Here is a 22,527-nt window from a genome sequence, read left to right as displayed (position 1 = left end):
CTTAAATGTGGTAAGTTGATATGTGATTATCTGCTAAAAGGTGAAAACTCACCCACGTTAGATATGATACGTTCTGCAATCCTGAAACATCACAAGTCAACACTTTGATTCTAATGTAAACATATATATTATGATCAGATGTACGTCAAATCAGATGATATCTGATGAAAATGCTAATTGACGATCTTATCTTTATCTTCATTTTGTATTATTATCTTTGCACATGACCTTTGGATAGTCGACCACACTTGACTTTAAATGTGTAAGGCTGTGAAACATCTGGTTTGCTTGGTAAATAATGTATTTGCTGTGTCTTTTATCAACAGTAAATGGCAAGGGTAGAAGGTACAGTAGTGACACGAGCGTTTTGCATCCACGCGAAATTGAGATGTCTCCACCAACCAAACAGGATATCAACGAATCTCCACGAAACAAAAATGATATCAACAAATCTCCACCAACCGAACAGGATATCGACCAATCTCCACCAACTGTACAGGATATCAACAAATCTCCACAAACCAAAAATGATATCAACAAATCTCCACCAACCGAACAGGATATCGACAAATCTCCACCAATCAAACAGGATATTGACAAATCTGTGCCAACCAAGCAAGATATCGACCAATCTCCACCAACTGTACAGGATATCAACAAATCTCCACAAACCAAAAATGATATCAACAAATCTCCACCAACCAAACAGGATATTGACAAATCTGTACTCACGAAGCAAGATATCGATCAATCTCCACCAACTAAACAGGATATCTACAAATCTCCACCAACCAAACAGGATACCGACAAATCTCCACCAACCAAACATGATATCGACCAATCTCAACCACCTGAACAGGATATCAACAAATCTCAACCAACCAAACAGGATATGGACAAGTCTCGATCAACCAATCAGGATATTGACGAATCTGTACCAAGCAAACATGAGATTGACAAATCTCTACCAAACAAACAGGATATTGACCAATTTCCACCAACCAAACAGGATATTGACAAATCATCACCAACGAAACATGATATTGACAAATCTGTACCAAGCAAACATGATATTGTCCAATCTCCACCCACCAAACAGGATAGCAACAAATCTCCACCAACCAAACAGGACGACAACAAATCCCCTCCACCCACACAGGATATCAACAAATCTTCACCAACCAAACAGGATATTGATAAATCCACGCCAATCACACAGGATACCGACAAATCTTCATCTTCCACAAACGATAATGACAAATCAGCACCATACACACAAGAGTCTGGTTCTTCCAACAAGGAACATAAAACACAAGGATCCGTTTCCAAGCAAACTAAAGTCAGAAAGACAACGACTTCCAAGGACATTCAGATCACAGATATGCCCATTGTCCCGCCTGAAGCAAGTATGTGTATAAACATGAATAAGTACGAAAGTTATAACACAATCATTCAGTGAGTGAGTGAGTCTAGTTTTACGCCCCACTGAGCAGTATTAATCTTACGGAACCGCTCGCCCTTTTCAATAACATGCAATGCAACTTTCCCTCTAAAATGTATGTTTTAGTGCTCAAGTCATGGAATCGTTAATATTCTGATGAAATCGAATCGTTAGGCTATCCATTATGATTGCCACCACCAGTTCAATACAAAGCATACGAAAAAGACACCCGGAAAGGAATATGGGACAATTTGTACTATAATTATGTTCCCTTATAACCATTGAAGATCCCGGTAAGAATTGATCTTAAGTAACCCATTGCTGTCGTAAGAGGTGACTTGAGGGATCGGGTGGTCAGACTCGCTGACTTGGTTGACCAAGTGATCGTATCCCAATTCTGTAGATCGATGCTCATGATGGCTGATCACTGGCTTGTCTGGTCCAGAGTCGATTATTCCCAAATCGCCGCCATATAGCTGGAATATTGCTGAATGAGGCGTAAAACAACCACCAAACCAAACTAAACCTTGATCAGGAATAACACTGCAGTATTTGCAATATTGAATTGTGTGTTCAAGGGGCTGTATCCGTGGAGTATAAGGTTCAGACAGAGACTGGGAAAGCTACACACGGTGGCACTAAATGCTATGTGTATCTCACACTGTACGGTGTCAACGATTCTGATGAGCTGTATCTGAATCATGCAGGTTCGGAAATGACAAAAGGACAAGTCGATACGTTTCATGTAAGTTGGTAATTCGAAATTTTGTTGTGTTTTTAATCGACTTTAGAATTTTGCGTCTACATGTTGCCATAGAGAAGCTGTTCTTGGGTTGAGGAACTTGAATTTATGTGAACCAGCTGCCTGTTGACATGACATTCAATTTGCGCCAAACCAAGTAGATTTAAGATGAAAAGCTAATCAACATTGATATTGTCTTTTAACAATGTTACAAATGACTGACTGACTGACTGAGTTTAGTTTTACGCCGCTTTTAGCAATATTCAAGCAATATCACGGCGGGGGACACCAGTGTTACAAATGACGACACACTGGTTAAAAATGTGACGTAACGTAGATCCTGTGCACATACATGTATAAAACATATGCTATATTTGGGATTACACTTTCTCAGTAAAGTACAGATTCTAGTACTTTGGGGGAGTTGAGTACCATCAGGGATTCGAACCCACAAAGTCCGCAGTCTAGACTACCAGTTGTCCGACTTCCATTTTTGTGGAAGCCGCGGTGGCTAGACGTCTGACTTTGTGTGCTGGCGATTAGGTGCCTGACTCTGAGGGTGTGGGCTCGAATCCCGGATGGGACTCAACGCCAAGAAAGTACTAGAATCTGTACTTTACTAAGAAAGTGTAATCCCAAATATAACATATGTTACATTTGACCACTTTCTTAAATGGCATTGTGTAGTTTATCCTGTGCACATAATCTTCACTACAAAAATAAGTTGGTTTCCGGAACACTGAAACTGAGAAGAAACGACATGGAAACCTCCATTCCCAGTTGGTTTCCATGTAGTTTCCAAAAGTTTCATTGTGGTTTCCATGAAAACTGAAACTGAATTGTGCACCATTTCCGGCTGGTTTCCAGTGCGTTTCTTTACCCACTCCTCCAAGCCGGATCCAGCTGGTTTCCGTTTTTTCGTTTATTGTAGGTTTTAACCTGGTTTCCGTTTTTTTTCGTTTATTGTAGGTTTCAATCTGGTTTCCATGTTTCCGTTTATTGTAGGTTTCAATCTGGTTTCAATGTTTTAGTTTGTTGTAGGTTTCAACCTGGTTTCCATGTTTTAGTTTGTTGTAGGTTTCAACCTGGTTTCCATGTTTTAGTTTATTGTAGGTTTCAATCTGGTTTCCATGTTTCCGTTTATTGTAGGTTTCAACCTGGTTTCCATGTTTCCGTTTATTGTAGGTTTCAACCTGGTTTCCATGTTTTAGTTTGTTGTAGGTTTCAACCTGGTTTCCATGTTTTAGTTTGTTGTAGGTTTCAACCTAGTTTCAAAGTTATACCCTAGTTTCCATTAAAACTGAAACTACATTTTTCACCAGTATCTGGATGGTATCCATGTCGGGACTTTACCCACTCGTCCATGGAGGCTTCTGCTGGTGCTTAGTTTATTGTTGTTTCCAACCTAGTTCCCAGCTTATAACCTGGTTTCCATGAAACTGAATCTGTTGTGCCGGCCCCTTACCCGCTCCTCCAGAAAAGAGGTTGTGTTTCATGCAACACACATACCAAATCAGGTAATTTATACAACTGCACAATGGTTAAACCGTCAGGATGACAAATAACAAAATAAAACAGAAAGTCATGATAGGTTTATTTACATTCAACAATTTGCTGATAAACAAATGATATTTGGTATGTTCACATTAATAAAAACTGGATTTTTCAAAATGCATGAATAATTAAATGCAATAAGGGAATAAATATCAGTGAGTATGGAATGTTTTCCTAAACTCATCAATGTAGATGAACCAATATTATTTGGTTTTCCAATTTGAGAAATGTAAACCCCTTCCCCAAGAGAGGAAGAACTTTCTGCTTCCTCTCCGGCCAGTCAATCAATAAACAATAAACAATCAGTACAAACAAGCATTCGTCAACAATATCGCTTGCTGGAGGAAGGGAAACTGTCCATTGTTCCTTAAGCTTGAGGAAAAATAAACTGTAACCACTGTCCAATAAGCACGAAGTTCAATAAATCAAAACTGATCATTTGACCTGAAAAGTGATAAAAGTTTCAATCGTAGAAGAACGTTGTAAGAGTAGAGAGACAAGCGAGAGAAGGACATATTTCCTTAGCTTGGGTTGGACATTTGATGACTGACAAAAAAGGATTTTCTTTCACTAAATAACAGTTGTGACTTTTAGAAAACATTGACATTGAATTAATAACATCTCTTAGGAATGCACACAAAATTCATACTATCATTGCCTATTTTTTCGAGAAATTCTCATGTGAAAGCTATAACTTATTTTCTGAATGTTACATACATTATACTTTGATATGATATGTATATAACTACGAATTATCCATTATTTTGAAAATAAAGTGAAAGGAAATTTTGGGGTTTAAAAAATAATGTGGGGTCATTCTGGGAGACAAGAAATTGAATGGGGTCATAGGCGGACCTCCATAACTAATATCTCATACTGCTATTGACAATGTGTTTGCAGCTACTATTTTTAATTATTAATTGATGTGCAAGGTGAAATATGTCCAGACCAAAACATAATGTACATTGGCGCTTTACTATGAACTATTTATAACTCTTTTAGCTGCATATTTCTAATTATACATTGCACGTATTAAACAGTGTTTATTTTGAAAGTTCTTTGGAATATCAGTGTACATTTTCAAGAAATTACATTAACTTGATTTTTTTTCAAATAAGGTTTTCCTTAAATTTTAACCTGTGTAACATTCGAATTGAGAACGATTAGAATTTACTTACAGGTCTGAATCTTTTGTTGTTCTTTGCGGACAAAGGCCTCTGCTTTCCCACTTCTTTGTCTTCTAGGTGAACGAACCCTATTGTTCGTCCAAAACCGCGAAACTGCTTCTGAAAGGAGATGTGTATAAGTGGAAAATATTTCCAGTTGGCAGTTACGAAAATAGTGGTTGTGTAAATTTTAAGTATTTTTCTGATTCATAGAATTTACATTATTTGGATAATTTTATGCACATCATTTACTGAAGGGTTTAGATTACACATACCTGTTGCAGGTCAAGATCAGTTAGTCATCTTCAGTTTTTCCAACACTGCCCCAATGGAATGCTGGAAATGAAGAAATTAAGGGAAATATCAGGAACTTTCTGAGTGATATTGTACTCTTGATAAAAATAAGGCATGAAAATAGAAGAATAAATATCGATTTGCAAGGTGTAGATATGATGATAACAAAAGAAGCTAAATTAACAAGTTCATATAAATTTAGGTTGGCAATGTACATCAATGTATCCCCAACATATGCTATTAAACGTTCTATATATCCAACCTTCTTTACAAACTTCTTTTGTGGATCTAACAAATCCACATCTCTTCATTCAGAGTTAAATATCTTGACATTCTAAGTGTAAAATTGTTTACATCAGATGATTAGCTTAAATTACCTCATACATCAGTAATCTATCCTATACTGACTTGAAAACATTTTACAAAACAGTTTCCAAAAATATTGTGTTGACAATTTATCCACTCAACAGCATTATAGCATCATGATAAATATCGTCTTAAAAGTTGGCTGAAAAGTATTGTCGAATTTTTTTTCGACATAGGCTGTCTTGTAACTCTAATAACTAGACAAAGAATTTTGAAACTTCACTCTAACCATGCACCAAATCTGGTAAGAGAATTCCTATAATTGCAAAATGACTCACTATCCCCCACTGTATTGTTTTCAGGGGTACAAATATAAAAAAGCAATTCTCAATAACAAACTTTAAAATAGAACTTCTAATCATTGGATTTCTTGCAATAATATTCGAGTACTTCTAAATACATTTGGAAGTTATCTTGAGTCGTGACATTGCTGGATATATTTGTGGTTCATATTGTTCTTGCAAAGATACTATTTCATACATTACGATAATGAACCATTTAGTCGTATGTGACCTGATCCAAATCACAATCGAGTTCTTGAGTGGACTAAGTAAAGGAAGCCATATCTCTTGCGAACAAGACACGCAATTGCTTATAAAGTTCCATCAAGTCTCAAATTTTAATTTCATATTTATTGTCCTAGCTACTTATGCACATTAAACGTTACACATAACATGAGCTATTTGCTTAATTCAAGACATTTACACTGTACCTGACATGGTCGTGGAATGTTCCCTTTCTCCCTCCGCGATCGACGACTTCTCCTGTCTTCAAGTTTTCACGCACCCGAGCCTCCAAAGCTTCTAGTGTAACTCGCATTGCCATTTTCTTGATTTAGATAACATGGACAAGCGAAGGAATAATTCATTGTGCTGGGTTCCTTGTTGTGTTAATAACGTGAGACACTTTGGCCCACTTTCAAAACAACTTTCATGAGATCAAATGACAAAATAGCGGCAATTGTGTGTAGGGGCATTGTGGGTAATAACAAATACCTAATCCCTTTTCGATTGGCAGGTACGAAAACATTATCTGACCCAATTTTGTTGTGATTAAGACATAAAAGACGAAAATGACCACTTCAGTACATAAAACCATTGCTTTTATAAAATGTCACGAGTTCGCGCGTGCCCACGGATTATCGACTCATTACTTCTACAGCAATTTAATTTTGATAATAGGTGCCCGTTAAGACGAGACAACCCCAAGGAAGCCGACACACAGACCCCGGCATACAAATGACATGACAGTGATTATTTGTCAAGTACTTGAAGTCACTGTCAAAGCATACTAACTTTAAATGTTTTTAATGATAAACATTACTCACAACCTCTATTCATAGTACAATTCCCTGATATTCTAGTGATTGAGAAATCCGTAATGTATGTACCGGATTGACAATTGTTTGAATTACATTATACTAAACTTCCTAAATGCTTATACTCTTTCACATTCTAAAGCAAACATAATTAAACCGATTTTCCCCTCAAATTTCACTTTTTTTACGTTTAAGATTTTTCATTACTACATTGAAAATTGTTACTCATCGTAGAATATCATCCATCTATTTAGATTTTCAAAATTCCCCATCATATGAAATGCCAGGATGGTCAACTTCATGCCAAATACTTGCAAATTTTAAGTTACTCAGTTCAAAACAGTGCACAGGAAACTACATATTCTGGTTTTATGTTGGTTTCCATTTAATGAAACTTCAATTGCAAATTCCAGGAATGGAAACCAACAAGAAACCTCTAACTTTAGTTTCTTTTTGGTTTCCATTTACAGAAATGCAAAAATCAAAGAATCCACAATGGAATCTAGTTGGAAACTCAGTTACTCAGTTTCAGTGAATGGAAACCAACTGGATTCCCAAATGACCCAGTTTACGGATGGTTTCCAGTTTTCAGGAAACCAAGTCATTTTTGTAGTGCTTGATGTACCCTCTGCGCCATGACGTCAAAGCATGGCAACTTACACCTTATACACGAAGGAGTCATGTGATATACTAAATTAACATTTGAGGTATTGCGTGTGTTTGAGGTACTTTTTGTATGGAAAAGTTAGGGTCAGTAACAACTTCTCTTTTTATGTCTTACATTCATTACCACATTAACTGCAAGCTGTCGCTTTTGTTCTGCCAAGCTTTGATTGCACTTTGCTTAACTCGGCGAATTCCAGCTAAAGTAACGTGTTTTCCTTCGTTTCATATCTACTAATCAGATGTAGTGGGAATATTTAAATATAAAACACACACTAAAGTATTTGAAGACCCTGCTTTCACAATCCACAGTTTGTTCATAACTCTACATATATTTGTACTCTCAGTTCTTCAGACACAAAGATGTGGGAATGATAAGAAAAATGGAAATACGAATGGAGAAATATTGGGCCTTAGCTATGCCCTGGTTTTGTGTTAAGGTGAGTAGGAATGACATTACACTGTATATAACTGTTAAGTTCCGGTTTAGAATTGCTCTTCAGCAACCCATGCTTGTCGTAAGAGTCGGTTTACTGGATGGAATGGTCCAGCTCACTGACTTGTTTGACACATGTCATTGTATCCCAAATGCATTGATCATGTTCATGCTGTTGATCACTGGATTGTCTGGGTCCAGACTCAATTATTTACAGACCGCCGCCATATAGCTGGAATATTGCTGAGTACGGCGTTACACAACAACCAACCAGCCTGGCTATAAATACCTTAATAAAATATTATATGATTTTCACAACTGTTTTGTCGTTTGCACCAAACGGAATTTCTTCCTGAAATATTTAAAAATCGGTTTTATTTTCCTCTACCATTATGTATGTAATGTCGAGGATGATAGTTCATGTCAGTATGGGTTTTCTTCTCATCTCAGTTGGAAGTGGAACAGCAGCGTCAGTACACGAGATACACTCGAGTTCAAGTGTATTCCTCTTCCATAAATCAATGGCTTCCGGTGGCGTATGAAGACGGCAATTGGTATGCGGGATTTGAGAAACCCAAGAGCATACCTTTTAACCTGACAAAACATTTCAAAAAACCTAAACCGTTGAACTAGTAAACAAAACGTGAACCGAACTCGTTGCAGAAATTAGGCAGAGGAAGTGTGACATGTTTATTATTTCAAAGGATCATTTCAAAACATGGCCATTTTCAACTTGAAAGAAGTGCATATGGTAAATAAGGAGAAAATTTGTTTCCAATTCTTCCATGTTTTTTTGCTGTTCAGATACGTCCAAATTAAAATGTGCGCAAGCAATGTATCGATTTGTTGTTGATTTTACAACGAACTGAATTTGTGTAGATTTATAGAAAGAGTCAACACTATGTTAGTTTTGACGCGTACCAATATCCAGACACGTTCAATGTGAGGATACAAAGTCAGCTGCGTGAACATACTTAACCAGGAAAAACTTGCCTTTTTTAATACACTCCCGATGCTTTACGGTCTTATCAGATGTTACCACAATTATATATAACATGGGTGGTCGGGTGATTTTTAGCACAGTCAGGCTGTTCAGGTTATCCATGAGCTCAGGGCACCTGTGCCCTTTACAGGCAGACGAACAGCGAATAGGACTCTTTGTAGGAAGCGCTGCCTTGTGGAACCCACCACGAACTTACGCATAATGTAAAGGCTCCCCCAAACTGCACCCTTTTGCACTCTGGGTGTATTGTGTCCTCCAGTGATCAACCATTATGAAAGGACGGACACAACTTACCCCTTTGTGGCCTTACGTTACAAGAGCGTTCTGATATTTTCTGAAGTCTACAACTGTATTTTGTCCGGCGTGTATGGGCATTAGGGCGTCCGTATTTAATTGTGTTTTTCTCATCTCCGCCGCCCGTAAAAATCCCTTCCGCCCATACAATAAATTTTTGGTTTTTTATTTCTAAACTTTCCACCGACCATTCTCAGTTGTACATCGCCCATTGAAAAAAATATGCTTCACCACAAGAAAAATGAAAATTGAGTTTCAAATGTATTAAATTTCACTGAAAAACGAAAACAAAAACCGAATCGTCAGCGAACTCCAGCTTGGTTCCCTCGGTCTGTTGCGCCTGCGCTATTAACGCTCCGAACCAGGCTTCTTTACTCCCTGTCGAGATTTAGGATTCGCATCCACAGTTATTTACGATCCGGCAATGTGAGGTGTTTGCGATTCACGTGCAAAGAGTGAGTGAGTTAAGATTTTAAGTCACATCGGCAATATTTCAGCCATATCGTCACTATACACAAGTTGTGAATTCACCGTAAATCCATATAAATTATAAAAACCTGCCGGCGAAGGACAGTAAAACCAACTAGATTATCACAGATATATACTCACGTGCAATATGGGGGCAAACTCAATGTCGTGTAAGTTGGAAGAAAGAGAATGGGATGGAAAGATCATACGACCAGCCTTGATGGCTGTTGGCGTAAATGCTGAATCGACATTTGAACAACTTCTGAGGAAGGAGTGTGGGGATATGTTTGCCGACCAGAGAGTCAAGGTTCAGTTGTTAACTAAAGGACCATTCACATCATCAGAACCGGTGGAATCGCTGCTCCACCAGCCTCTCAGATTGTTGGAGTTGCAAGGGGCAAATTGTATTGTCTTTACTGTGATCCCCAATGCATTTGGTGAGTATACATTCATATTTAAATATTGAATGGTAGTTTTGGTAACTTTTAGTATCAACAGTGACTTTTAAAGGTATTTCCGTGAATTGTTCTGTTTTCGATCAATACTTTTTCCACAATATTTTTTTATTGTGTACTGGTAATCTCTGAAAATGATGAATGACACATTTGCTATTGTGTGCTGAAGGTAAATTAATGAAATATTCTCCAATTAGGAAATCCCATCATATATTTGAGATGTGATTTTATTGTATTTCTTCACAGAATTGAACTTGAGGTCAATTGTAAGATATTTCATAAATATATCCATCTCAGGTGATGGTTGCTTCCTATATATTTGCATGTGATACAAACTGTGGTACAGAGTTAATGATATGTATTTTAAACTTTGTTATGTTTCATTTTATTCAAAAGATATGAATTGTGAGTAATTGCTGATATCACAGTACAAAAATCATACCTTTTTGAAACCTAAGATTACAAGATGAAGGACTATCTGTATCGTGTATCAGTGGTGTTGTTTAAGTACTCACCTTTTGGTGGGAAGTGTACCTTTGTTTTTGTTTGGAGACTCCCAGATACAACTTTGGAAAGATATGATAATATGTTCTCTAAATTAACTCAGAAAATTGCAAGAAAAGAAGATTCCATGGTATCATACCCGGACCATGAAACTTGAAATTCAGCATCATTTTGCGAACTGGGCAAATATTCCAACATATGCTTTCAGAGCCATGTATTCCTTCCTCACAAATGATCAAACAAAACCCTCAAATGTTTTAAGCCAAGCTATTGACAGCTTGTTGTAGATCTTCGTGACCATAACAAAGGTGATGTGAGGTGAAATTGGTTTAACGTCGTGCTTGAGAATATTTCGCTCATACGGACGCTCTGACCACTACACCACGGACGCGGTCGACCACAACAAAGGGCAACCAGTGAAGAATGGGAAGTTCTGGGAAGCAATGGAAAAAGTACTGATTGTTGAATTTTCACCGGCAGCAGAAGAACGAAGACATGATATACATGGCCATTTGCCTGTAGCAAGTTTTGTGCCAGATTTGATAAACAGAGTCAAGGAAATTGAACCGGGCATTCCAGTTCCCTCTGAAACATGGGTGAGATTTCAGTTTTGGCCGAAGGGTGAAACCTCACATGCAGCTATGTCCTATACTGGACGTTTTGACATAAAGTACAAAGTACAACCAAGAAGTTTGCACAAACACCATGAAGATACTCACTACTGTATGGCAAACATCAAATATACAAATACATTTGCAGTTATGCATCAATTTGATGCAATGCTCATCTACATGGATGACAAACATGGAATTAGCGTTGGTGAACCTGAGGAACCAATTGCCTCGCTTGACAGAGGAAAGAGAGTCTTGATGTACAAAAACAGATAGTCAGTTGCTCTTGATCATGACTTACATTGTTTTTAAATTGTTCCATCAGTACGCCTACAGTGTGAAATACCTGAAGCAGAAGAAAGTAGTTTTTACAGAGGGCAGGTACATGTGTGCATCAAAGATGTAGTCTTTGAACTTCATCAGTTCTGAGACATATGGTAGAACTAGAGAAGGCAATCCCTTCCTATTGAAGTGATGATTTCAGATGGCGGGCCGGATCACAATATCCATTTTGGATTAGTGAAAATGTCACTTGTGGCCCACTTTTTATCACATGATCTTGACATGTTGTGTGCTGTAATTACCCAATAGTCCAGGAGGAGAATCTCAAAAGGGGCCTGGAAATAAGATTTCGTATCCTCCCCAGTACTGATTTTGTTTGATACTATTTTCAGTTAGTATGATGTCTTGGGCTCTTGAAAAGGCCTGTAATACTCTCAGATTGTGGTATCAGGTTTTTTTACAGGCCATTATATGTGGTGGGGGTCTGCGAGCATTTTCGTCACGTTTGGTTTGCTGACCGACAACACCTCAAAGGTAATCATTAATAGTTTTACTACTATCAATCTGATCACTTTCATTTTGACTTCTGTGTACGGCTAAGGGATGTAGAAATTATTTGACATAATTTTGTTTTGAAAACAAAAATCAAAATGGCCGCCATTTTGTTTTGTCGTGTTTTGCCTTCTCAGCACTTAAATTTACATAAAAATGAACACCGAATGTTTCCATTTACATCCAAAGTTGATACTTTTGATGTTTTTTTACACTTGTTTCTCCTAGAGTGAGGGCTTGGGCACACAACAAGTCATTTTGTATGGTCATATCGTGGTAATTTAATGTTTTAGAGCTTATTCTTTGAGACAGGGGTATTTTAGCGATTCTCCGACTTTTCATGGAAATGTGTGAGGGTGATTTATTTAATGGCAGTTAACATATTTTTTTTAATTTTGTTTTCTCGTTACTTTTAGATTGACGGCATATTATTAGGATTTTTTATATATTACCCAGAATTCAAAATGGCCCCCAAAATGGCCGCCATTGTAGTTTAACTATATATACATAGTGGAGGACTAAATTTGTACTGATATGGAATCCAAACAAATCATTTGGTGTCTAATGTTTAATACAGTATAATAATAGAGCTAATTTTCAATGATATGGTCAATCAAAGCTTCACAATATTTGATGAAATAACATTATCCAGAAGTGTTTAAAAAACTATGCTTCATGGCCGATAACTACGTCTAAGCTTTGGTTGTAGGTATTCAAATTGTTCTATCAGATAACTCTTAATTACATTTGATACATCCATAACCTTGCAATTAACCCTCCTTTTCACTTTCTTTCATTTCATATGTTACTTCATGTCAGAATCGGACCTGTAAAGATCTGGGTTAGAATTGATCTTCAATAACCCATGCTTGTCATAAGGGGCGACTAACGGGATCTGGTTGTCAGGCTCGCTGACTGGGTTGACACATGTCTTCGTATCCCAATTGGGGCAGATTGATGTTCATGCTGTTGATCCTGGATTATTTACAGACTGCCGCCATATAGCTGGAATATTGAGTGCGGTGTAAAAAGGAGAATCATACAACCAATCATGAACATTCCTTCACCAGTTGACCATGCTTGGAGCATCATAAATTAATGCATTTTATTAATGTGAAAAATGCGTCTGTACTCTTCTCGCATTATTATAATGACGCATTTCACTCTGACCGTGTCTACTTTTGAGAACTTAATAAAAAACAGAACTCTTTTGACACTACACATTACACCAATACAGGTCACTTCCTCATCTCAAGCCACATGTAATTATCACTGGTTATTGTTTAAAGTCACTCAAGCACATCAGCCAGACCGGACATTTTCCAGCCACTTGTTTGTTGTACCTTGGTAGATGACTTGCGTCTTTCAAGTCGGATTACGTTTATAAATGTTGTCATAAGACAAGTAGTAGCAAGCAATCACGTGATCATATTTGGTTTTATGATAGCGTACTAGTTTAAAGTAAGTGCTGTGGTACTCTAGAAGCCTTACTGTCCTTCGATGACAGTTTTTATATTCTAAATTTATTTATTTTAATATTGATATAAATTAAATTGTCCTCGTCACGATATGGCTGAAATATTGCCGGTGTGAGCAATGTTAACTCACTTACTCACTCACTCATAGTTGTTGTGAGCTTTTGGACAAAAGGAATATATTGGATAGGATAGTCATAACCTTATTCATTTTCGAAGCATAAGGCAAAGAGGACAAACACGTCAGCAATTTGTGTAGTAATCTTCAACTGTATTCACCATCATATACTTGCTTACAGCAAGAACTAGTTGACTCGATGAATATCTTGTGCGTTCTGAAATTAACAGTCAAACTGCTAATAACACACATGCCTCACATTTAACATGAAAATATACTTAAAGTTATAAACTATCCAATTATGTCATGTACTTGACATAAATATCCAAAGCATCCACACTATTACTGAATGCTGAAAATAATACCTAGACAGTCTGACACTGACACTGGTGCATAATACTATCACTGCTCTTTACACCTTTCACAAAATATGCAAAATTAACTCTTTGTGAAAATACTAGCAAAATATAATGAATAATTCTTACCAGACACTGCTCTAACATGAACGATTATTACTTCGCTAATGTGAAACTAACAAACTCACATGAAGGTATACCTCGCACATCGAAGTGCACGAAAACTGAGAACACTGTGTAAAACTAACACTACAACTACATTAATTTACATTTAATGTTCACAACTTTTGTTACTTTACTGTATTAAACTTATTTCTTGACATAGAATGGAATAAAATACCTGAAGAGTGGTGTCTTTACACCAAATTGCTCATAAGCGAGTGATACAGGGTAGACCATGCCGTCTGTCGGCTACATGAAAACTCCGCGCTCTGCATAGCAGGGAGACATCATTATATACCTTTGCAAGGGAGAAGTCATTGCTATGACAAACCATTAAAGTTCAAACTTCTGGTTGAGATTATCATACACTATAAAATAACTATTCTCAACAGCCTTTCGTAATTATATGATGTGCCATGTACATATAAACATAACTAAAAAATAGTGAGTGAATTTGTTTACGCCGCTTTCAGCAATATTCCAGCACTATCGCGGCAGACTAAGAAAATAAAGATGAGCTATGCTTATATCAAGTGTTTCAAACTGGCACTAGAGACTGCTGTGGATACACGTCCATTGAGTCATGGTTTTCTGTTACTGTATACATTTCCTATTCAATAAGACTGAATATTCAATAAGACTGAATTAAATTCTCAACAAATCCTCCCAGGGCAAGAACTGACATGCTCAGGAATTATAATGTTCAAGGATCAGGCAGCACTTCTGAATCGAGCGCTGATATTGTCCATTCTTAGTCTTGACTTTGACATTCCGCACGACTCCATCATGTCCAGGAAACACTTCTACAATCCTGGCAAGATCCCACTTTCCTCTGGAAGAATTATAGTCAACTAGGAGTACAACATCACCAACCTGCAGTTGTCTCCCCTGAATGCGCCACTTTGCACGCCGCATCAATGTTGGCATGTATTCTCTGATAAAACGTTTCCAAAACTGTTGTACCAACATCTGCACAAACTCGAATCTCTTGTGAAGATTCTTTGTCTCTTGATATGGCCCCTGTGGAATGTCCGCAGTCGCTCTTCCAAGTAAGAAGTGATTTGGGGTCAATGGCTGGAGATTGTTGGGATCACTACTTGTGTATCCTAAGGGTCTACTATTTAACAAACACTCAGCTTCAGCAAATGCAGTAGACATCTCGTTCCATGACAACACTTGTTGACCTATAGCAACACTCAGTGCACGCTTCGTCTGCTTGATCAAACTTTCATAAAGTCCCCCTTGATGTGGGCTAAGTGGAGTTATGAATTTCCACTTGACTTTATGCAATACTGCAAAGTTCTCAATGTCCTTCCTTCCTTCCACTACTAAACTCCTCAATTCCTTCTGTGCTCCTACAAAGGAGGTCCCATTATCTGATATAATGGTATCCGGCCACCCGTGATGCGACACAAAGCGACGTAGAGCGTGGAGAAAAGCCTGGGTTGATAACCCGTCCACTATTTCCAGATGAATAGCTCTCACATTAGCGCAGGTAAATAAAGCGCCCCATGCCTTTGTGGTTTTATTCCGCCCATATTTTAGAAGGAATGGTCCAAATAGGTCAACACCTGTGACCGAGAACGGTGGCGAGAATGGACGAAGTCTCTCAGGTGGGAGATCTGCCATCACAGTAGTATGTGCAGGTTGTCGCAACTTTCGACACACAACACAATTTCGTACAACATACCTTGCAAGGTTCCTACCCCGCAATATCCAGAACTTTCTCTGACATTCACCTAGTGTTCTCTCTTGGCCTGCATGAGCCACTTTCACATGAACATCTTCCATGATAAGCTTTGACACATGATTTCCCCTGGGTAGTAGAATGGGATGTTTCTCGTCATATTGTAACGCTGTTGTATGACGCAACCGGCCGCCAACTCTGATGATTCCATTTTCCATGAATGGCGCGAGATCCAAGTACTGTGTTTCCCAGTCCAATAGTGAAAGCTGAACTGTTTTCACCCAGTACCTCTCAGCATGCTCAATTTCTTCACACTGTAGACTGTCTTCAGTCACTCTAATTTGAGCTGTCTTTCTTATCACTCTCTGTTTCAATCTAAGTAAGAATCTGAAACAATAGGCTGTCACTCTCAATAGCTTCTTCCAACTTGAGAATCTCTCTGAAACAATCACATTTGCCACAGATGAACACATGCCGATGATCTTTGGCTTCTTCCTTTCTAGTAATTCACTGGACACTGTATTCTTTACGATATTCTCTGGCCACTGACTTTCTGGACCATGAAGGAAAGACGGTCCATGAAGCCATCTTCCTCCTAACTCACATACTGATATTCCGCGACTGAGATCGTCAGCAACATTTAGTGATGTCGGAACATATCTCCAGTGATCAGCATTCCAAGTAGACTGTATTTCTCCTATTCTGACTCCAACAAATGCTTTGAAGTTTAGAGAGTCAGCTCTTATCCAATGGAGAACAATCTGTGAATCACTCCACAGGATTACTCTTGATGGTTTTTCTTTGAACTCTTGAACTATCGTCGTTGCGAGTCTTGACGCAACTAACGCCGCCATCAGCTCCAACCTGGGGACTGTGGTCTGCTGTAATGGAGCAACTCTTGCCTTTGCTGAAACTAGCTGCACATGTGGTCCCTCTGAGGTAGGCCATGACATATACGCAACCGCACCGTAGGCTTGGGCACTTGCGTCCCCAAACACATGTAACTCAGACTGTCCAGTCACCTCATTTGGTTTCAAACATCTTGGATAGGACACTGTATCAAGCTGTCTCAGATTTCCAAATATGCTCTTCCATAGGGAACACATAGTATCTGGAAGGGGGTCATCCCATCCTAACTCTTTCATCCGCCACACATCTTGCATCGCCATCCTGGCTGTAATTGTCACAGCCGATGCCAAGCCGAGCGGGTCATAGATTCTTGATATTCTTGACAAGACGTTTCTCTTTGTAAATGTCTCAACACACAAATTTGCAACTCGAAACTGAATAGTGTCCTTCACTGGGTTCCATACTACACCTAGGGTTTTGACATCTTCGCTATCAAGACCGATCACTGATGCATGCTGCTCAGAATCCCCTTCCTTCTTTGATATTTTTCACGTACAGTCTCTGAAGAACAGTACCACTCCTTAATGTGGAAACTTCCAGTAGACAAAATTTTGTCCAGATCTTGGATCTTCTGTACTGCTTGCTCTGGTGATGAACAGGAATGAATCAGGTCATCCATGTATCTATCTCTTTGAAGCACAACTGCTGCTTCAGGGAACTCTTCCTTGTTTTCTTCAGCAATATGAAGGATGACGTAACTTGCCATATCCGGAGACGGTTTATCGCCGAATGTCACTCGAAGCAGACGATAAATTTGTGGTTTCCTGTTGACATCTAAGTTTCTCCAAAGAAACCTATGAACCTGGGTGTCACTCTCTGGCAAGAGAATCTGGAGATACATCTTGGAAATGTCACCTACAAAGGAAACCACTTCCTCCCTAAACCTGAGCAAAACTCCATACAAGTTGCCTATCAAACATGGTCCCTTGTACAAGAATGAATTCAGAGATGTCCCTTTATGGATACAGGCTGGGTCAAATACAATCCGAAGTGGCGTACTTATTTTCTCTGGTCGATATACTCCATGGTGTGGAAGATAGTAGACTGGACTTGCGTCGCTTGATTCCTCACTGACTGGCTCTGCCCATTTATTTTTCACATACTCTTGCATGGCGTTATCATACATCTTTGCTTTATCTTCATTCTTGAGAAGATTCCTCTCTAGTGAACAAAGTCTCCTTTCCGCGAGAGGGTAATTGTCCGGCAGCATGTGCGGATCCATCTTCCAAGGCAAGGCTATTTCATATCTCTCTCCAACTTTCTTGCAGGATGCCTTGAACATCTCCATGGCCGTCTTATCATCACTTGAAATAGATTCTTTGGGACAGCTGCAGTTGGGAGATTGGATCCCAATAGTTTCAAAGTCATAGAATTTCTCCAAGTTAATCTTTTCCATGAAATTGACTGAACAAACTGTTGACATTCTCTTTGTGTTATCAGGCCCAAGGACGTACCATCCAAGCACTGACTTTCTTGCAATTGGTTGAAACGGTAAACCTTGTCGATTCTCTATTTCCGCATGTAAGTGAGAATATTGTATCCCCAATATCAAGTCTATTGGTCCTGCTTTGTGATTAAAGCTCAAATCTGAAAGGTGGGAAAATGACTGTAACCACTGACTATCCAAAGCAGGTACACCTGTCACTGTTTTCTCAAGTTCATATGCCTCTATGGGCCATTCTTCTCCTCCATCCAAGGATGACAACCAAAACTTGAGTCGTCGACTGTTTGCATTTTGCAGGACTTCCTCTCCGACAACTGACACATCTAACCTTTCATGTTTTCCCTGCAAACCTAATGCTCTAGCAAAGTCTCTTCTAATAACTGAGGTTGAAGCTCCACTGTCAACAAGAATATTTCCTTCTCTCAGTTTTCCATTACTTCCTCTAAATATACCTCTAATAACTGGCAAAATCCCATCACGATCAAGCGCTGGTGAGCACGCACTCGCTACAGGTGGACTGATATGGAGAAGTTCATTATGTGTACGAGTACATCCGTCCTTTCCGCATGCTCTTTTAGACCTACATTCCCTGGCTGTGTGTCCCTTCACAAGACAAGAAAAACATAACCTCATATCTCTTGTCTTCTGTATGCGGTCATTCACATCGCTGTCCAGGAATGTCGGACAGTGTGAAATCCGATGATCTTCTGCACAAAGATAGCACCTGACAGCTCTTTTTACTGTCTGTTGAGAGTAGATCCCTCTCCTGGTCCTTTCATTCTCTCTGGATCTCTCATGTCGGTGATCAGGTTTCAGTCTGTCAAGATCACCAAAATCTGGGTCAAATTCAGCTTTGACGCGTTGACGAACAAAGTCACTTATATGAATCACTGAAGGTGTGTCCCCTTTCTCTCTCAGGCTTGTGACGAAACTCTTCCACTTCTCTATGAGATAACCTGGCAATCTCAACACTATCTTTCTGAGATTCTCATTAGCATTGACATCCGCAAAATGATTCAGCCTCTTCAAAGTTGCTATGCTGTTAATCAGATCAAGCGACAAGTCCCGAAGAGCATTTCTGTTATTTGGTGGAATCTTTGCTCCCTTGGTCAACTTGTTCACAATAGCACGAGCAATTAGACTTGGCTGTCCAAACTGATCTTGCAACATCTTGATTGCTGTCGCATACATGGAGCCACTGGATCCTAAACTGCACAAAGCACGCTCTGCATCACCTGTCAGATGCATACGAAGTTGTACCATCCTCAAGTCGTCTGACAAATGGGGTTTGTCATGAATGTGAATCTTGAACCGTTCAATAAAATCAACATAATCTAGTGGGTTACCATCATATTTCCCTAGTTTTACTGGGGGAATGTCTTTACTTGCCTCAAGCTTGTAAAGTGCATCAGCCACAGACATGTTACTCACAGCAGATGGCAGGTTGGTCTCTTGAAACTCCACAAGATTGTTTATCCATGAATCGAAAGCAAAACTGTTTGATCCAGATTCACTAAAAGTTGATGGAATGGGTTCCACATTTTTCTGTTCAGTTCTATTAGTCTCTGAATGTTTATCTTGTGTTCCAGAGCTCTCTGTATCATTCCACTTAGAAGAGTGTTCATCTTTCTTTCTTGTAGCTCTGGTACTATTTGATCCTGATTTCCCTGCTGAGGGCTCTGTGTCTTCTCTATCTAGAGACATCAAATAATCCTCTACTTCCTCCTCTATTGTATGCATGTCTTCAATCAGATCACTCTCCCACTGATCCAGCTTCTGCACTTGAGATTCATCAACATATGAATAGAGTTCACCATGAAAGTCACATGCCAGACCATAGTCTGACCTAATTGCCTCTAATTCTCTCAGAAATCTTCTCTGATTTGTATCCTTTCTCTGAATAGATCCTCTTACTCTGTTAATACTTCTTGTAATCTTGCCCCTCAAAGCCTTTCTCTTATTCTTAACAAAAGTTATTCTCTCTTCATTATTTGAAGAACTCAGGCTAGTGGTAGCCCCGCCACTACCCTCTGTACCCTGACTATCTGTGGTACCCTCTTCTCTCTTATCCATCTGAATAACGGTGTCTACCTGTCCCTTCATCTTTCACACTTTAACCTTAGTCCAAACACTGAAGCCTCCTAGTTGCCTGCTGGGTCGGCACAGAAATGAGGGTCCAATCTTCAGTAATCTCTCTTCAGAAATATTTGGTGCATAAGGCAAAGAGGACAAACACGTCAGCAATTTGTGTAGTAATCTTCAACTGTATTCACCATCATATACTTGCTTACAGCAAGAACTAGTTGACTCGATGAATATCTTGTGCGTTCTGAAATTAACAGTTAAACTGCTAATAATACACATGCCTCACGTTTAACATGAAAATATACTTAAAGTTATAAACTATCCAATTATGTCATGTACTTGACATAAATATCCAAAGCATCCACACTATTACTGAATGCTGAAAATAATACCTAGACAGTCGGACACTGACACTGGTGCATAATACTATCACTGCTCTTTACACCTTTCACAAAATATGCAAAATTAACTCTTTGTGAAAATACTAGCAAAATATAATGAATAATTCTTACCAGACACTGCTCTAACATGAACGATTATTACTTCGCTAATGTGAAACTAACGAACTCCCATGAAGGTATACCTCGCACATCGAAGTGCACGAAAACTGAGAACACTGTGTAAAACTAACACTACAACTACATTAATTTACATTTAATGTTCACAACTTTTGTTACTTTACTGTATTAAACTTATTTCTTGACATAGAATGGAATAAAATACCTGAAGAGTGGTGTCTTTACACCAAATTGCTCATAAGCGAGTGATACAGGGTAGACCATGCCGTCTGTCGGCTACATGAAAACTCCGCGCTCTGCATAGCAGGGAGACATCATTATATACCTTTGCAAGGGAGAAGTCATTGCTATGACAAACCATTAAAGTTCAAACTTCTGGTTGAGATTATCATACACTATAAAATAACTATTCTCAACAGCCTTTTTGTAATTATATGATGTGCCATGTACATATAAACATAACTAAAAAATAGTGAGTGAATTTGGTTTACGCCGCTTTCAGCAATATTCCAGCACTATCGCGGCAGACTAAGAAAATAAAGATGAGCTATGCTTATATCAAGTGTTTCAAACTGGCACTAGAGACTGCTGTGGATACACGTCCATTGAGTCAAATGGTTTTCTGTTACTGTATACATTTCCTATTCAATAAGACTGAATATTCAATAAGACTGAATTAAATTCTCAACATTCTACCTTCAATTGTTGGCAATCTATAGCCTGGCTGTAATATTGCGGATGAGATGTAAAATGTTAACTCACTCACTCATCATCAGCACAGGACCCACGCCCCTCATACACGCAGATCAGACAACGAATTGTACATCTCACAGGAAGAGCGAATTGTCGATCCCACCATGAACTTTTCGGAGGATGTAAATGGTCCACAACACTTCCTTCTGCATTACCCCGTGTGTAGTCTGACCTGGGTACTGTCATAGTGTCAGACCAGAGGCTGGGAGATACCGAACTTAAGGCACCAAGAACAATTAATTGATATTCGGACAACTTGATGCAAGGGTGACATATCATAAGCCGGGTCTGCACATTGGCCATGCTTTCCTGAATCTTGTCTATCACATTACCTGGGTGGTATGGTAGCCTTGTAATTAAAGCGTTCGTTCGTCACGCCGATTCCATCACACTGATAGAATGTGTGCTCGTCGGTGTTCCCCACCGAGATATTGCTGTAATATTGCTAAAAGAGGCGTAAAATCATACCCACTCACACTGAAGTCAAAAGACACAGACACGTCAGTAATGTGAATAATTTCACTCAGGTTTGTTGACTTATGCTGTGTATGGGTCCTTTCCAAAGAGTGTTACATTCTGTTTCAGAAGCGGTCTTCCTTTGGGTACATATGTGTATTTTCTGCTGCTAACAATATCCTGTGACAGTTGCAAAAATGTTTAATAATAGGTACTCTACAAATTAAAAAAATGATTTGTATATCTTGTAAGTCTCAGGACCACCCGGAGTTACCTCTACTACCACGCATTTAGGTTTAGTCAGGTGCCCCAATACCTCAAAGCATCATTCTTTTTGTTGTCAGTGTACGGGGTTATATGTTGGCTATATGGTGCCTGACATGTCTGTCGTCATATGAGCGAAATATTCTCAAGC

General features: G+C 38.8%; 3 protein-coding genes across 3 annotated transcripts; 1 reads left to right on the top strand and 2 right to left on the bottom strand.

The window, feature by feature from the left end:
- The first annotated feature begins 388 nt into the window (after positions 1 to 388).
- LOC124265091 (serine-aspartate repeat-containing protein F-like) lies at positions 389 to 9,361 on the top strand. The gene is made up of 3 exons (XM_046699883.1): positions 389 to 1,406; positions 2,020 to 2,148; positions 9,243 to 9,361. Exons 1-3 carry the CDS (start codon positions 389 to 391, stop codon positions 9,359 to 9,361), a joined length of 1,266 nt encoding a protein of 421 aa, XP_046555839.1.
- Positions 9,362 to 14,947: 5,586 nt separating this feature from the next.
- LOC124265090 lies at positions 14,948 to 17,116 on the bottom strand. Its single transcript, XM_046699881.1, has one exon. The coding sequence runs from the start codon at positions 17,114 to 17,116 to the stop codon at positions 14,948 to 14,950; it is 2,169 nt and encodes a 722-aa protein (XP_046555837.1).
- Positions 17,117 to 17,298: 182 nt separating this feature from the next.
- On the bottom strand, positions 17,299 to 20,403 carry LOC124265089. Its single transcript, XM_046699880.1, has one exon. It carries the CDS (start codon positions 20,401 to 20,403, stop codon positions 17,299 to 17,301), a length of 3,105 nt encoding a protein of 1,034 aa, XP_046555836.1.
- Positions 20,404 to 22,527: the final 2,124 nt, after the last annotated feature.

The sequence above is a fragment of the Haliotis rubra genome, unplaced genomic scaffold (assembly GCF_003918875.1).
Source record: "Haliotis rubra isolate DU_JTF1 unplaced genomic scaffold, ASM391887v1 Scf96, whole genome shotgun sequence".
Taxonomy (NCBI): Eukaryota; Metazoa; Mollusca; class Gastropoda; order Lepetellida; family Haliotidae; genus Haliotis; species Haliotis rubra.
The sequence above is the reverse complement of the archived record's forward strand: the minus strand, read 5'-3'. Positions and strand labels throughout refer to the sequence as shown.